The 18,160-nt window shown below is 41.1% G+C and overlaps 1 protein-coding gene across 2 annotated transcripts in view; it reads left to right on the forward strand.

Moving 5' to 3' along the window:
• The window catches only part of CFAP57 (cilia and flagella associated protein 57), a 76,561-nt gene that overhangs the window by 16,222 nt on the left and 42,179 nt on the right, over window positions 1-18,160 (forward strand). For both annotated transcript variants that reach the window (XM_011945284.1, XM_011945289.1), the window contains exons 7-11: window positions 4,653-4,792; window positions 5,567-5,732; window positions 6,470-6,583; window positions 12,579-12,791; window positions 14,812-14,985. In XM_011945284.1, coding sequence (XP_011800674.1) covers window positions 4,653-4,792; window positions 5,567-5,732; window positions 6,470-6,583; window positions 12,579-12,791; window positions 14,812-14,985 — 807 coding nt within the window. The remainder of the gene's footprint in view (window positions 1-4,652; window positions 4,793-5,566; window positions 5,733-6,469; window positions 6,584-12,578; window positions 12,792-14,811; window positions 14,986-18,160) is intronic.

Consider the following 18,160-nt stretch of genomic DNA (forward strand, 5'->3'; position numbering starts at 1 on the left):
CCATCTCAAAAAAAAAAAAAAAAACAAAAGAGTGGTATATTGCAATCTTCAACTCTTATTGTTGAGCTATTTTCCCCTTCATTCTTGACAATTTTTACTTTATGCATTTGGGTGCTCTATTTTTATATACACATATCTTTACAATTAATATATTTTCCTGATGGGTTGACCATTTTTCATTATAAAATATGTCTCTATTTCTAGTAACATTTTCTGTATTGAAGCCTATTTTGCCTGATCTTACTATAGCCACTCCAGCACTTTTGTTGTTACTGTTTGTATGGTATATCTTTTTTCATCCTTTTACTCTCAATATATTTGTATCTTCGATTCCAAACTGTGTCTTATAAACATCATATAATTTAATCTTTTTTTTATCCAGTCTGACAATCTCTGACTTTTGATTGGATTGTTTAATCAATTCACATTTAATGTTATTACTGGCATAGTTGAATTTATGTCTACCATTTTACCTTTTTTTGTGTGTGTATCATGGGATTTTTGTTCTTCTACTCTATGCCTTCTTTCACATTAAGTAAAATTGTAATGTAGTATTTTAGTATCTTTATTTTTCCCTATATACTTTTAATTATTTCTTAGGGCTTACCATACACACTGTAACTCATTATAGTCAGATTCAATTTGATTCAATTTCATACTAACTTAATGCTAGTAACATATAGAAATGTTACTGCCATATAGCTACATTCCCTTTCCCCTTTTTAATAGTATTATTGTTATACATATTACATCTATGAGTGTTACAAACTCCAATAATATATTCTTATAATTATTACCTTATGTAATTGTATATCTTTTAAAGAAGCTGAGGTTAGAATGGGGAGCAATTATATATTTATAGTCTTTTTATGTTAACCTTTACTATCATTTCTGGTTCTCTTCATTTGTTCCTTGAGCTTGAGTTACCATTGAAGTCATTTCTTTAATCCAATACACATTTGTTCCCACTCATCATTTGTGTGCTACTACTGGGAAATATATTACATTTCTATATGTTATAGGCACAACAGTATATTATATGCATATTGTTTCATACAATTGCTTTTTAAATCAGCTAAAAGATGATGAAATATATATTTATATTGTCTTTTATAATTACCTTTACCAGTGCTCTTTGTTTTGTGTGGATTTGAATTACTATCTGGAGTAACTTGGTGTCAACCTGAAGGATTTCCTTTAGTATTTCATGTAAGTCAAATCTGCTAGCAACATATTTTTTCAGTTTTTGTTGGCAATGTTTTTATTTCACCTTCAGTTCTAAAAGATAGCTTTGCTGAGTTTTTGTTTGATAGCTTTTTCTTTAAGCACTTTGAACATGTTATCCCATTCTCTTCTGGCTTCCATTGTCGTTGCTGAGATATCTGCTAGTAATCTTATTGGGACCGTTTTGTAAGTGATCAGTCATTTTTCTATCGATGCTTTCAAAATTTTCTTCTCATCTTTAGCTTTCATTATTTTTACCAAAATGTGTCTGTTTGTGGATCTCTTTGTGTTTTTCCTACTTGGAGTTCATTGAGCTTCCTATATGTGTACACTGATGTTTCCCAATAAATTTGTAATATTTTCAGCAATTATTTATGAAAATGTTTTTTTCTGCTCCTTTCTCTTTCTCCTCTCCTTCTAGCATTCACCTTATGCATTAGTTGGTGTGCTTAATGGTGTCCCACATTTTTCTGAGGCTCTGTAAATTTGTAGTTCTTTTTCCTCTCTCTTCTTCAAATTGCTTAATCTTTATTGATCTATAAAGTTCACTGATTCTTCTGCCAGTTCAGTTCTATTATTGAGCACCTCTAGTGGATTTTTCACTTCAGTTATTGTACTTTTTAACTCTAGAATTTCTATTTTCTTACAGTCTATCCCTATATTGATGGGATCCTTTTATCCTTCTCTATTTGATGCATATCATTTCTATCTTTATTTCTTTAGTCATGGTTTCCTTTAGTTTTCTGGACACACTTGGAATGGCTAATTTCAAGCCTTTGGGTGCTGCCATAAGGAATTTTGTTGCCTGTGAACAGAAAAATGCAAATTAATACAACTCTGAGATGCTTTTTTATAAGAAGTTTCATTATTATATTGTCAAAAATTAAAAATCCAGTTATTACCAGAGATTTCTGAGGACAGGGGAGAATGATAATCCTAATATGGTGATGATGGGAGTGTAAACTGATACAGCCATTCTAGCAAGGAATCTGATAGTTCTTGGTCAAATAGAGAATGGATGTACCTTGTTATCCAGTAGTCTGCACTGGATACATACCAGGAATTTGATCCTACAGAGCCATTAAAGAACATGCACAGGCCGGGCGTGGTGGCTCATGCCTGTAATCCCAGCACTTTGGGAGTCTGAGGCGGGTGGATCACAAGGTCAAGAGATCAAGACCATTCTGGCCAACATGGTGAAACCCCGTCTCTACTAAAAATACAAAAATTAACTGGGCGTGGCGATGCGTGCCTGTAGTCCCAGCTACTCGAGAGGCTGAGACAGGAGAATCGCTTGAATCTGAGAAGCAGAGGTTGCAGTGAGCTGAGATCACGCCACTGCATTCCAGCCTGGCAGTCAGAGCGAGACGCCATCTCAAAAGAAAAAAAAAAAAAAAAAAAAGAACATGGACAAAGATATTCACCATAGTGTTTGTAGCAATGGAGAGTTGAAGACAATCCACATGGTCATCCCTAGTGGTAATGGAGAAGTAAAGTAGCTAGATATATATTATAGAATATCAAACATCAGTTAGAAGCAAATTATACATACTGCAACATAGATGATTCCTCAAAAATATCATGTTGAGAAAAAAGTAAAAGTACAGAATGAGATCTGAAGCACAATGTCATTTATAGAAATATTAAACACATCTATATATAATCAATGACATACATAAAATCCATTTGTTGGTGCCTACTTATCATAGGGAGGAACAGAAGTAAAAATTGAGGAAGAAAGGAGTGAAATAAAATAAAATTTGTCTTATATGAATTTATGATGAATCTCTGCAAGTCTGCTTCTGAGATACAAAATGAAAACAAAGATACAGAAATCAAGGAAATACAAGATAATGTCATCAGACGAGATTTAGAATTGGAAGAAAAAGGTTGGAATGTTTGAAAAGAGAGAATAAATAGTATGAAATACTTATCTTGGATATTTAGAAAGTGAATTTATTGAAAAGTATGGTAGAGTTACCAGGCAGGGTTAAATGCCCACTGAAGGTTTGTGATCATGCATTCACAGTGAAACCAGTAAGCCCGCTTGTGTGATTCCCCATCATTACATGACTCCTCAGGCAGAGGGGGAAGCAAGAGCATTGCTTTTGTTTTTAAGACAAGAGAGATTTGAGTGTGTAAAAGCTAATAAGAATGTGCTTATAGACACAGGCAGGTTGAAGATTTGGAGAAAGAAAGGGTAACAGATGGAGAAGAATAACAATAACCTGTGCCTGCCTACCCAGCATAGCATCTCTTTCTCTGAGACAGTAGGGTCTACAGCCATAACACCCTGAATGTACCTGATCTTGTCTGATCTCAGAAGCTAAGCAGGGTCGGGCCTGGTTAGTACTTGGATGGGACATACTAGGGTAGGATAGAGTGGATGCAGATAAATTTATAAGTAGCAGAGGGGCAGAATTTGCAAAAAAAAAAAAAAATCCATTTCAGCCTTTGTCTTAGCTTGTGAACAGACCTAAATATGTACATCTCATTAAATTTCCCAACCATCACTCCTCATTCAGGTGTTCCAGAAACAATGCCTCTGATGACAGACATCTGTAACCTACATAACCAGTGCAGTAGGATGCATTTCAATTTAAAATCATCCATCCAACTCTCATTTGCTACTGGTGATAATTAGTACAGTCTCTCCAGAGAGAAACTTGGCATTACTTATCCAGATCCTTAAAAATCATTCATACAATTTTTCCCAGTATTCCACTTCTAGAAATGTATGCTAAGGAAATAATCAGAGAGATACACAAAGACTTGTACAAGGATATTTAGTCTAGTGTTATTCCTATAATAAACAACAAAAATTAGAAGCCACTTAAATGTTCCTACAGCAGAGGAAGGGTTAAATTAAATTCAAAGATATCCATTGAAGAAAATATTTTATTGCCATTAAAATAATGTTTAAAAATAATATTGGCTTGGCCGAGCATGGTGGCTCATGCCTGTAAACCCAGCACTTTGGGAGGCCAAGGCAGGCGGATCACGAGGTCAGGCAATCGAGACCATCCTGGCTAACACAGTGAAGCCCTATCTCTACTAAAAATACAAAAAAAAAAGAAAAGAAAAGAAAATTAGCCAGGCATGGTGGCAGGTGCCTGTAGTCCCAGCTACTCGGAAGGCTGAGGCAGGAGAATGGCGTGAACCCAGGAGGTGGAGCTTGCAGTGAGCTGAGATCGCACCACCGTACTCCAGCCTGGGGGACAGAGCAAGACTCCATCTCAAAAATAAAATAAAATAAAATAAATAATAATATTGGCTCAGGAAAATATGCATAATATTCAAACAGTTTAGCCACAGCCTAATTTCTGTGCACCCAGGCTAATTAATGTTCTTGGGAACTAATTAGAGCTGACATGTACAGCCAGCCTTTTGCTTACTCTGCGGGATCTTGTTCTGTATGATTTCTCTAGGGGGAGCCTGCTCACTTTGAGTATTTGATGTATCCATTGCACTCAGCACCCATCACCGGTCTGGCTACCTGCATCCGCAAACCCCTCGTAGCCACCTGTTCTCTGGATCGATCCATCCGCATTTGGAATTATGAAACAAAGTAAGGAATGAAAGACTTGCCTACTTTAATATGCAAGACTCCAGTTGTTAATTTGTTTATGTGAATTATTTTAATTACAGTGTTTCAAACTTTAATTACTTAGAAGCTTTCAGTTGGAAAAGATTTTTAAAAAATCAAGTCAGTCAGCCTACCTGTTTCTCACTCTTGCGTGGGCTAGAAAACTACTTTGTGGTTTATTTAATGCTCACCACATGCCAGACACTGGGGACATGAAGATATGAAGATAACACCCCAGTCTCTCACCTTCTTACATAAACTCCTGTGTCCCTCCGGCTCTCCTATCCCCTTGTTTCCCACAGGAACTGCTCTTTGCTTCAGGGAGCTCTCCAGACCTTTTCTTCCTCCTCTTTCTCCCAGGACATCACTATCCCAACCTAGATTTTACCTTCTGGCATAGCTTCCCTGGGAAGCTCCGACCCTAGTTGGACCCCCACCCCCCACTGTTTTCTTTGTTCTTGTGTACAACTTCTGGGGCTTCTAGGGAAAAAATACTTGGACAATACTCATGAATTTTGGAATCTAAACAGAGCTATGTCTTCAGCATTGCTAGACCACACCTTGACCAGTCTCCTTGTCTACCATGCTCCATGCTGGACATTATCTGCTCATAACCAAAATCTAGAAAAGAGAGGAACCAACAATTGCAAATAGTGTATCTCAAATACTATGATAACAACATATATCAGATACAGTGGATGACTGGAGGGATTTAGTGAGCTAGGCTTACAATTCAGTAATTGATCTTTTTCACAGCACTCTGGAACTATTTAAGGAGTACCAAGAAGAGGCATATTCCATCAGCCTTCATCCATCTGGACACTTCATTGTAGTAGGGTTTGCTGACAAACTACGCCTCATGAATCTACTCATTGATGATATACGTTCTTTCAAAGAATACTCTATTAGAGGATGCAGAGAGGTAAAAAACTGCTGAAGACAAAAGTCCAGTTTCTTAGAAAGCCACGGCTGAAATATCAGGAACTAACATGGTCTGGGGAGGTGGGACCAAAATCTGTGTTGGAGAACTATAGTGGCTTAAAAAAAGTGGAGAGGGGGAAATCCACTTCTTTTCCCAGCAACCTTATTGAGTATGTGGTTCCATCCCCATTTTCTTATGTCCACCAGACTATTTCATTGAACCTAAAACCTTGTGAGATCCCCGCTATGATAAGTCCTGTCTGTAATGGTGGAGTATTAACAAATATTTTAAAAGAAAAGTAATCTCAGAAGCAGAGTCACAGCTAGGAAGGTGAGGTTGGAGACAGGAGCCACGGAAAAATAAGCATTGATGGTGAGAGGCAGGAAAGAGCTCATCAGCTTTCCCCAAGGTGACTTGCAGAAACAAGGCAATGATTTCAGGAATTACTTACCCCGCTCTAAAACGTGCTTCTACAGGCAAAATGATTACTTGTGGTCCCAATGGCTTCATGATTTGTGGGTCTGGCAGTGTCAGCATCTGGCCACTATGAGTCACAGGAATAGTGAAAGTGTCTGAAAATGTCAGCCACTCCTCAATCTCATTTGCACCTTACCCCCACTCCCACCCTCACACGTAGTTTCAGTCCGAACTCATTGGGAAAATCACCTCTTGACTGTAACCTCTAATTAGACTGCTCACTTCCTGCTTGCTTGCTCTCTTGCTGTCTTTCCCTGTAGTGTTCCTTTAGCAACGGAGGTCACCTGTTTGCTGCAGTCAATGGAAATGTGATTCACGTTTACACCACCACGAACCTAGAGAACATCTCAAGCCTGAAAGGACACACAGGGAAGGTGAGTGAGTGAACGGTCTCCAGGGAAACAAGGGGCACAGAGCCAAGCATGCCGCCAGCCAGTGGGATACAGGTGAACTAAAGAGAGGTGGTTCCTTTCCTCATGGGTTCACTGTCTACTTGGGGAAAGACACCATAAAACAAATGCATAGACAAATGTAATTACTAATTGCAGTTCCACTGAAAGAAAAACATGGTGTAGTTATGAGAGAAGTAATGAAGGGGGCGGCATAATTTAGGTGGCTGTATTTGCAAAGGCTTGGTCCTATAAGAGTGAGTAGGAGTTAATCAGACAGAACTGGTGGGGATAATCATTGCAGATAGGGATCCAAAGGCCAGAGATGGGAGATTCATGGGGTGTCAGAGGATATTAAAGTCTGTGGACCTGGGATGTGGTGCCAGGATAAACCATGGGGTAAAGATGGGCTGAGATTGGAGAGGTCACAAGGGCCCAAATGCATGGAAACTTGTAGGCTTTGTAAGGATTTATCCTTCTTATTCCTTGAAATCATTGAAGACTTTCAGGGCAGAGAATGATATGACTAGATTTGCATTTTGAAGGATTACTTTGGCTGCAGAGTGAAGACTATTGAAGGGGGCGAGGGTAGAAATGGTAAGGAGGCTATTGTGGATATCTACACCACAGATAATAGTGGTGGTGGTACAGTTAGGGAGAAGTGGATGGATTCAGATGATTTTAGAAAGTAAAGTCGTGGGTTCATGCTTATAGTCTAAGCACTTTGGGAAGCTGATGCAGGAGGATCGCTTGCACTCAGGAGTTCGAGACCAACCTGGGCAGCATAGGGAGACGCTGTCTCTACAAAAAGTAAAAAATATTTGCCAGGTGTGATGGCACACACCTGTGGTCCCAGTTGCTTGGGAGGCTGAGGCGGGAGGATCACTTGGGCCCAGGAAGTCAAGGCTGCAGTGAGCCATGATCACACCACTGCACTCCAGCCTGGCTGACAGAGTAAGACCCTGTCTGAAAAAAAAAAAAAAAAAAGAAGGAAGGAAGGAAGGAGAAAAAGAAAAAAAGAAAGTAAAATCACTGGGTCCTAGAGTAGTGGATTAGATGTCAGACATGATTAAGAGGGAGAGGCATGGAGAGGGTAAGAAGAAGTCAGCAGACGAATTTGGAGAGAAGAGGCCATTGGAAAAGAGAGGCATTCTAGGCAGAAGGACTTGCTGGAGATGATGAAATGGAGGGATGAAATGGAGGTGCTCATTGGTTCATATGGCTGGAACACTGGACACATTTGAGTGATGATAAAGAGGTAGTAGGAAAGGTTGGCTGCATCATAGAAGATAGTGTATGCCATGCCAAGGAATTGGACTTTAGTCTTTCAGTGACAAGAAACAAAGGAAAGGATTTAAGCAAGAAAGTAATGGGATCAGAAAGGTAACTCTCTAAACAGTATTGAGGAAGGATTAGAGTGGAAGGAAACTGGAGTGATGGAGAGCAGCTAGGATGTGAAGGTGAAAGTTGGGTTAGGAACTAAACCATGACTTTAGTAGCAGAGGCAGAGAGAAGAAAGAGATGAAGTTCCATTTTGGCCATGTTATATTTCATGTGCCCAGAAGTGTGATGTATGTGTGTGGAGGTCAGGAAAGAAGTCAGGGCTGAATATGAAGATTCAGGGAATTAGAAAGTAGAGGAAGTCAGAGGCATAGACTAGATCACCAAGGGCCTAATGGATCACCAAGGGCCTATGTGGAATCTGAGAAGAATATTGGACAGGAGAGGGGAGACCAACATTTAAAAGACTGGTGAAAGAAGAAGAGCCAATGAAAGACTGAAAATGAAGATATGAAGAGAACTCGGAATCAATAATTGTCTCAAAGAAGCCAAGGAACCAAACAATTTCTGAAAGGTTGAAGTGGTCAGTGGTACTAGATGTCGGAGGGAGGTCATGTAAAGTCCAAAACTGACTATTGACTTTAGCAAATAACAGGTCATTGGAAGGAAAAGTAAAAATTTGTGGAAAGTGAAAGTGCTATATAAACACAAGCATTTTCGTTTGTTTTTGAGACCGAGTCCCACTCTGTCACCTAGGCTGGAGTGCAGTGGCGCGATCTCGACTTACTGCAACCTCGACCTCCTGAGTTCAAGCAATTCTCCTGCCTTAGCCTCCTAAGTAACACATGCTCTTTTTTTGAGACAGAGTTTCACTCTTGTTGCCCAGGCTGGAATGCAATGGCGCAATCTCAGTTCACTGCAACCTCTGCCTCCCGGGTTCAAGCGATTCTCCTGCCTCAGCCTCCTGAGTAGCTGAGATTACAGGCATGCACCACCACGCCCGGCTAATTTTGTATTTTTAGTAGAGACAGGGTTTCTCCAGGTTGAACTACCAACCTCAGGTGGTCTGCCCACCTCGGCATGAAGGACTTTCTTTACTATTTCCTGGAAGGCAGATCTTCTAGTTAAAAAATATATATATATATTATGTTTTTATTTATCTGAGAATATCTTTATGTTCATGTTTATCTTCATTTTTAAAATATAAAAATACAGTTTTGCTGGATGTAAGGTTTTTTTTCTTACTTTCAGTACTTTGCATGTGTCTCCTACTGCTTCTGGCCTCCTTTGTTTCTGAGATAAGTTAGATATTATGTGATTAATCATTTTTCTCTTATGGCTTTCTATATACATATATATATATATTAGATGGAGTCTTGCTCTGTCACCAGGCTGGAGTGTGCAGTGGCACCATCTCGGCTCACTGCAACCTCCGCCTCCTGGGTTCAAACGATTTTCCTGCCTCAGCCTCCCGAGTAGCTGAGACTACAGGTGTGCACCACCATGCCCAGCTAATTTTTGTATTTTTAGTAGAGACGGAGTTTCACCATATTGGCCAGGATGGTCTCGATCTCTTGACCTCATGATCCACCTGCCTCGGCCTCCCAAAGTGCTGGAATTATAGGTGTGAGCCACTGCACCCGACCAGCTTTCAAGATTTTCTTATCTTTGGCTTTCAACATTTTGTTTTTGATGTGTCTGGATCTAGATTTCTTTGCATTTGTCCTACTTGGAGTTTATTGTACTTCTTGGATGTGTAGGTTAATGTTTTTCAACAAATTTGAGATTTTTCAGCATTATTTATTTGAATATTTGTTGTTTTTCTCTCTTCTCCTAGTGCTCTCATCACAGTACACATATGTGGGTGCATTTAGTGGCTGCCCACATTTCTCTGAAACTCTGTTAATGTTAATTTTTCTTAATTAGTATTTCTCTCTGTTCCTCCAATTGCACAATCTCTATTGAGCTATTTCAATTTTGCCAGCTCAAATCTACTGTTGAGCCCTTCTAGTGAATTTTTCGTTTTGGTTATTGTACTTTTCAACTCCAGAATTTCCATTTGATTTTTAACATAATTTCTGTCTTCTTATTATATTTTCTATTTGATGAGGCTTGTCATCCTACCTTCCTTTAATTATTTAAGCATAGTTTCCTTTAGTTAATTGAACTTATTTGTATTAGCTACTCTGAAGTCTTTGGCTGCAAAATCTACCATCTGGGCCCCTTCAAAGGCAATTTCTATTGCCTGAATGCTTGCTTGCTTGCTTGCTTTTTCTTATTGGTCACACTCTTTTTGTTTGTTTGTTTAGGTTTCAATTTTTTGTTGGCTGAATATTTTAGACAATATATTGTAGCAGTTCTGGATATGTGTCCCCCCAGGAGGTTGTTGTTGGTTGGCTGATTATCTGTTTCATGACTTGGCTGAGCTAATTCTGTAAAGTCTGTTTCCCCTGTAGTGTGCAGTGTCTCATATCATTACTCAGATATTTTTCATCTTTTCTTTTAGCCTGGCTACCTAGGCTTGGCCATGAGTTGCCTGAGCTGCTAATTAGTTATGGATTGTGCATAAACCCCCTTAGCCAATTAGGTTTTTACCTTTTACTACCAGATTTATGTGTGGCTTAGAAAATGCTATCACAGTTCAGAGAGTCAATGGCTTTTGCATCATGTTCAGCCAGAGACTGGTGGTTTGGATATCCTCTCTCTGATTGTACATAAGAGGGTACAGCCTTGGACATGCACAGTCTTCCAGGCTGTGAGGGATGAATATGATTTCTTTTTCTTTTTTTTTTTTTTTTTTTTTGAGATGGAGTCCCGCTCAGTCACCCAGACTGGAGTGCAGTGGCGCTACAAAATACAAAAAATTAGCTGGGCGTGGTGGCAGGCGCCTGATTTCATTTTTAAGCTTGGCTTCCTAGGAGATGCCCCTGGGTTGGGAGAGCTTAATGTTCAGCTTTGGGTGGACTGTTGTGTTTGGTAGGCCCATTGTGCCAGTGAGAGCCTGCCCTATGTTAATGGGTCTTTGTGTGGCTTAGGAGATGCTTTCAAGTTTTCCCCATATCCCACTCTGACTGCACCTGAATCAGGACAGCCTAGCACATACACAAGACCTACCAGCCCCTAGAGTTGTCTGTTACCCCTGAAGGGCTTTTCTTCCCTGTCCCTTTCCCTTGTTCTATCAAAATTCCACTCCTCTGTATCGTTTTGCTTACATCCTGGAGTTATCAGCCTCCTCTTAATCACTTTCCACCAAGATCTCCGTTGTTTTAGACAATGCCCATAGGCATGGACTTTTCCGTGTTCTATTCCAAATAAAGTCAGTACCCTCAAGCAGAGCCGAGAGCTCCCTGTCTTAGCACCTGACTTTCCCATGGTCAGAACCTTTGCTCCACTGCACCAGAGCTGGGGCGGGGACCTGCTTTTCCAGGAGTAACATCTCACTTCCGTGAGTGACACTTGAGGTGTATGTGCGCGCACACGTGTGTGTATGTGCACGTGTGTAAGCCCCTGGTCTTTTTGGCTTGCCCTTCATGGCTTGGATCTTTCACTCTATGAGCAAACTGGGTCAGGAATCATTGGGGCACAGTTATTCTTAGTATGCTGAGCTTGGAGTGGAGCTTCCTCCAACAAGTGAGAATGGGCTGGGGGGAAGAGAGTCTGAGCCCTCTCCGCCACACCTGCTTGGAATAGAGCTTCTGCAACATGGGGCTGGGGTAAGAATAAGAAATCCCAGCAGTTTCCCTTTCTAGACTGAAACCATAGCCCAAGACTGGGAGCTATGGGGAGAGGGAGTCGCTTGTCTTGGCCACACCTGCCCAATGTGCACAGCAGTGAAGTTTCTGGAGCTGAGGCTGTAACAGAGCGAGTCATGGCTCAAATACTGCAGACCCTGTTCTTACTGGGATTGAGCAGATTTTCTTGAATAAATGTTTTTCCATTTGCTGTATTCCCTGAGGACAACTTCCAGAGACATTTTATTTATTTTATTTTAGACAGGGTCTCACTCTGTCACTGAAGCCGGAGTACAGTGGTACACTCATAGCTTACTGCAGCCTCAACCTCCCCAGTCCAAGCCATCTTCCTGCCTCAGGCAAATGCCACCATGCCCAGCTTATTATTTTTATGAAGACAGGGTTTCACTATGTTACCCAGGCTATTCTCAAACTGCTGGGCTGAAGTGATCCTCCCACCTCAGCCTCCCAAAGTGTTGGGACTACAGATGTGATCCACTGCACCCAGCCTTCTAGAGACTTTAAATGATTATTTTTATCATATTTACCAGTGAACCTACATTGTCAGAGAGAAGGTCAAGTTGAGGTCCTTGCCCTGCCATTCCAGAAGTCCACTCTCTCTGTCCTATTTTTGCAAGTTTCTGTGAATATATAATTATGTCAAAAATGTTTGGAAAAAACAGCAATAATTGGTTGGTTCTAGCCTTAAGAAACCTGTATGATTCAGTCTTTCCGTTCATAACGTGAAAAAGAAATGGGAGTGTCTCATCTTCAGTAATTTGCAAGTGTCATAGAAAACAGAATGTGTACGTTCACAAGAAGCTACGTTTTGTGCTGACAGAAGGGCCTACAGCAGGAAAGGATGTTCTGCTCAGTCTAGTGGAGCACCTGAGGAGTCTGCAGCCTTTTCTGTGTTAGGATGTATGTGTGTATATGCTCTTCACTGGATATGCCTTCCTCTCCTGCAGATTCGCTCAATTGTGTGGAATGCAGATGATAGCAAACTGATTTCTGGTGGCACAGATGGTGCTGTGTATGAGTGGAATCTGCCCACAGGGAAGAGAGAGACAGAATGCGTGCTCAAGTCTTGCAGCTACAACTGTGTTACTGTCTCCCCTGATGCCAAAATTATCTTTGCTGTTGGATCAGACCACACCCTCAAGGAGATTGCGGATTCCTCGGTGAGTCTGCCCCTGCTCTGCCTCTGGGCTGCTGCACAGATCTGCAGGGACAGCCTCCCGTGCTTACAGCAGAAAGTATGCACGGAATGAGGGCCTCTGTGTACAGGGCCCCTTCTTCCCAAGATAACATCAGGCTCCTCATTCCTTTTGGATTAGCTCAATTATCGTCACTTCCTGAATTTCCTGCTCAGTTTCCTTCCTGACTGGGTGAAATTGTAAATTGCAGCCTCTTTTTCATTTCTGTTTTACTTGCTGTCTGTAACTTCTCTCCCACTTTCCAGGCATGGAAGTCATGTCATCTCTAAACTGCACTCTTACCCTTGGTCTGCACTTAACTTTCCTGGGGTAAAAACCTAACTACAGTACGCACTGAGTAACACCAATGATGGACCACATAGACTGTAAGACTGTAATGCCATAAGGTTGTAACGCCAAATTTTCACTGTACTTTTTCTGTTTAGATATATAGATATTTTCCATTGTGTCACAGTTGCCTACAGTATTCAGCATAGGCATGTGCTGTTCAGGTTTGTAACCTAGGAGCAGTAGGCTCTACCACATAGCCTAGGTGTATAGTAGGCTGTCACAGCTAGGTTTGTGCAAATACACTCCATGATGTTTGTGTGACAAAATAGCCTAACCATGTATCCCATATCAAGCAGTGCATGACTGTGCGGTTAGCTGCTATCACCTAGGCTTGCCACTGTATTCTTCTGAAATCCCCAAACTCTGAAACTCTACAGTTACACTAGGCTCCAAATAGTGAAGGGAAAGGAGAGGAGCTCAGCAAGGATGTGTCCTTCAAACATGGCCTGTGCGCTCCTCCAGCTGGCTCCTCCCACTTTTCCTGTGACTGGTGCCTGGGAAAGTGTGTAGATACCATGGCAGCAAGCTAGCCCAAGGCAGGTCTCCCTGCGGCTGGAACACAGTTGACAGTATAGTGACTATCCTGTGTACTCCCGAGTAGCCCGGTCCTAATTCAATGGCACTATCAGTGCTGTGCCAGAATAAAGCCCCTTTAGGGCAAGGCCATGTTTTGCTCCTCTTGGCAGCCCTGCTAGCTGGCACACCGTGTGGTGCACAGTGTTCAGTAAATGTGTGTGTAGGTGGGTCGGCAGATGAGTGCATGAATGAGTGAGGGAATGAAGGGGCGCTCTGATAGTATAGTAGTCCCGCCTTATCCACAGTTTCAGTTACCTGCGGTCAACCAAGGTCCAAAAACAGGTGAGTACCATACTGTGAGTAAGATATTTTGAGAGAGAGAAACCACATTCACACAGCTTTTATACGGTATTCATGTAACTGTTCTATTTTATTATTAGGTATTATTGGGCCTCATTTATAAATTAAACCATATCGTAGTTATGTACGTATAGGAAAGAAACATAGTATATATAGGGTTCAGTACTATCTGTGGTTTCAGGCATCCACTGGGGATCTTGGAACATATCCCTCGAGGATAAGGGGAGACTCATGTATAGTTTTGTTTATATAATGAGCATTAATAAATGTTGCTGAATACATCTATGACCAATAGCCCATTCTCATTTTGAAATACACCCAAGCATAGCAGTCAAAGCAGAGACTGGAGCCCACCTAGGTACATGAGTTGAAGCAAGTCGCTTGTCATACAGATGGTCCATCATCTGTAGACTAGGGATAACAGTAACTGCCTCAGAGGGTTTCATGAGGATTGAATGACTTGCAACATGGAGAAGGCACAGAACAGTGCTTGGCACATAGTAAGTGCTATCTATATGAATATCTCTCTTTACTGGTATTATTCCTAACTCATGAAACTGGTTATTTACCAGCAACACAACAAGGAATATCCAGTTTGCACCTTTTTTTTTTTTTTTTTTTGCTAGGCACTATTCTGGATGCCAAAAGGGATAGAAAAAGCATTTTTTAAAGACAGGCCCCTAGGGATCTGTTAGAGGAGAGGACGAGAGAGAATGGTGCCGGGACATGGAGGCCACAGCTCGGCGGCTCACACTGAGCAGAGCTGCCTGTGTCCCAGATCCTTCGAGAGATACCGGCGTTTGACGCCACCTACACCACCATCGTCATCTCGCATTCCGGGCGCATGATGTTTGCGGGCACCTCAGTGGGAACCGTTCGTGCCATGAAGTACCCTCTGCCTCTGCAGAAGGAATTCAATGAGTACCAGGCCCACGCCGGTCCTATCACCAAGGTGAGTAGGGCCCTCTCCCCAGGAACCCAGTCCCACACCTGCCTGCCACATGCCTTGTTCTTCCCTTCAACCTCCCAACGTCTTTTCTCTCTCCTTAGTCTCTCTTATTTATTCATCCCTCATTCATTGAATCACTGTCTATTGACTATGAATATACTCTTTGTTTAAAACTACCTCCAGGAATTGAGCCTAAGAAATCATCAAAGATACACCTAAAAATGTATGTATGACATTTTCACCATAATATTATGCATAATAAGGGGCCATTTGGTGGATGCCGTAGCTACTGTGAGTGTGGCCTGCGCTTGACCACAGCTGCCTCCTTCTCCAGAGAATGGCCCGGACTGAAAGGAGCCATAGCCCTGAAGATTAGCCCCTGAGGGTACAAAAGGTGACCCCAGGGGCAATACCACCAGTACACATTTGTAAATTGTCCTTCCATTCACCCTTCTCATAAAGTAGTGTCTGTGTTCAACAGTCAAAACGTGGAAGCAACCAAGTGTCCACCGACAGACAAATGCATAAGCAAAAGATGGTATATCTGTGCAACGGAACAGTATTCTGCCTAAAAAGGAAGGGAATTCTGCCAAGTGCTACTGCATAGATGAACCTTGATGATGTTATGCTAAATTAAATAAGGCCGGCCACAAAAAGATAAATACAGTGTGATTCCGCTTTTAGGAGATACTTAGAGCAGTCAGAATCACAAAGACAGAGTGGTGGTTGGCAGGGGCTGCGGGAGGGGGAATGGGGAGTGATTGTTTCATAGGTATAGAGTTTTGGTTTTACAAGACAAAAGGGTTATGGGGGTGGTTGGTGGCGATGGTTGCCCAACATTACAAATGTATTTAATAACACGAACTGTACACTTGAAAATGGTTAAGATAGCAAATTTTACAGAATATGTATTTTACCACAATTTTAAAAATGAAATTAAAAAGAATTATCTTGCATGCGAAATGGTTGCCAAGAAATCATAGTCAATAGTAAATTAAAGGTTATTCATAGTGCATAAAAAAAAGCAATGTCTGTACCTATACTGACCCCCTGAAAAACAGGCGCTGGGAAGGTGTGCGTCTCCTCTTCCTTACTCTCTCCTTCTGCAGATTGAATGACATAGCACCTGAGGTTTTGAATTATGTCTCAAACTCCACAGTGGCTTACCTGCAACACTAGCTGTATTAAGAAAAGGTTTCTCATTATAAAACAGAACATTTCTGTACCAAGCCTGGGCCTTGGGTCTAAAGTAAATTACTACAACATATTCCCCGTCTTCCCTTCAGATCTGCTAAGTTCTGTGGATAAGGAATTTATTTTTCTGATTATAGAAGCAAGGCATGTTTATTTTTAAAATAAAAATCCTTGCCAGGCGCAGTGGCCCATGCCTGTAATCCTAGCACTTTGGAAGCCCAAGGCAGGCAGATGATGAGGTCAGGAGATTGAGACCATCCTGGCTGACACAGTGAAACCCCGTCTCTACTAAAAATACAAAAAATTAGCCAGGCGTGGTGGTGGGCGCCTGTAGTCCCAGCTACTCAGGAAGCTGAGGCAGGATAATCACTTGAACCCGGGAGGCGGAGGTTGCAGTGAGCTGAGATGGCACCACTGCACTCCAGCCTGGGCAACAGAGCGAGACTCTGTCTCAAACAAACAAACAAACAAACAAATCCTCATAATAGCATCATCATTTCTTTCATGCATTTCCTTCTACATTTCCATGTGTGTGTGTTTTAAATAAAATTAAGATCATACTGTGAGGCCACTCTCGTGACCCGCTTGTTTTTAACTTCACACTACTGTAAGCGTTTGTCCATACAATTAAATATTTCTCAGAAGCATGACTTTAGTAGCTACACAAATATCCTATCCTTTGATGGACTGTAACTTACTAACTCTTCTCTTGCAATTAGGCATTTAAATTACCTTATGATCTATAGTGAATAGCCCAGTTTACAAATTTATATTTGCATCTCTGATTCTCTCCTAAGACTAAATTCCTTGAGAGAATTCCTGAATTCAAGAGTATTGCCATTCTCAAGATTCTTGACACATACTGCTGATTGTGAGAAGACATTTTTCATAGTTAACTCTTTTGTTTTAACTGTTTATATTGAAATACTTACAGGTTTAGAGGAAATTTTAAAGATGGCACAGAGTTCCCATGTACCCCTCACTCAGTTTCCCCCAGTCATTACATGTCCTAGAACGGTAGCAAAATATCAAACCAGAAAATTGACCCTGGTCCACGGTGTATATGTATTTCTGAATTGTTTCTCACATGCACAGTTTGTGTAACCACCACTACAATCACAATATAGAACCGTTCCATCCCCACAGAGATCTCCATCTACCCTTTAGAGTCATACCACTCCTCTCGACTATCATCCCTAATCCCTGGCAACCACTAATTTGTTCTTATTTCCTTAACTTTTGTCATTTTGAGAATTGCACATGCTATTATACTGTATGTGGCCTTCTCAAAATGGCTTTTTTATTGATACATAATATCTGTACATATTTATGAAGTACATGTGATATTTTGTTACAGGTATAGAGCGTGTAATGGTCAGGTCAGGATATTTAGGGTTTCCATCCACCTCACGTATTTATGATTTCTGTGTATTGAGGGCATTTCAAGTCCTCTCTTCTGGCAATTTAAAAATATACAATAAATTATTGTTAACTATAGTCACCTTACTCTGCTATCAAACATTAGAACTTATTTCTTCTTCAACCTGGCATGTGCGTCATGCCTGTAATCCCAACACTTTGGAAAGCCAAGGCAGCCAGATCACTTAAAGTCAGGAATTTGAGACCAGTCTGGCCAACATGGTGAAAACCCCAACTCTACTAAAAATACAAAAAATTAGCCAGGCGTGGTGGTGCATGCCTGTAATCCCAGCTACACAAGAGGCTGAGGCAGGAGAATTGCTTGAACCTGAGAAGCAGAGGTTGCAGTGAGCCAGGAGATCGTGCCACTGTACTCTTAGCCTGCGCAACACAGCAAGACTCTGTCTCAAAAAAAGAAAGAAAGAAAAGAAAACTGATTTCTTCTATCTAATGTTTTTATCTGTTAATCAATCTCTATCACCCCACCCACCCATACACTTTTCCCTAGTATCCATCATGCCACTCTCTACCTCCATGAGGTCAACATTTTTTTTTTTTTTTTTTT

This window comes from Colobus angolensis, unplaced genomic scaffold, assembly GCF_000951035.1.
Source record: "Colobus angolensis palliatus isolate OR3802 unplaced genomic scaffold, Cang.pa_1.0 Scaffold106, whole genome shotgun sequence".
In the NCBI taxonomy this organism is placed as follows: domain Eukaryota; kingdom Metazoa; phylum Chordata; class Mammalia; order Primates; family Cercopithecidae; genus Colobus; species Colobus angolensis.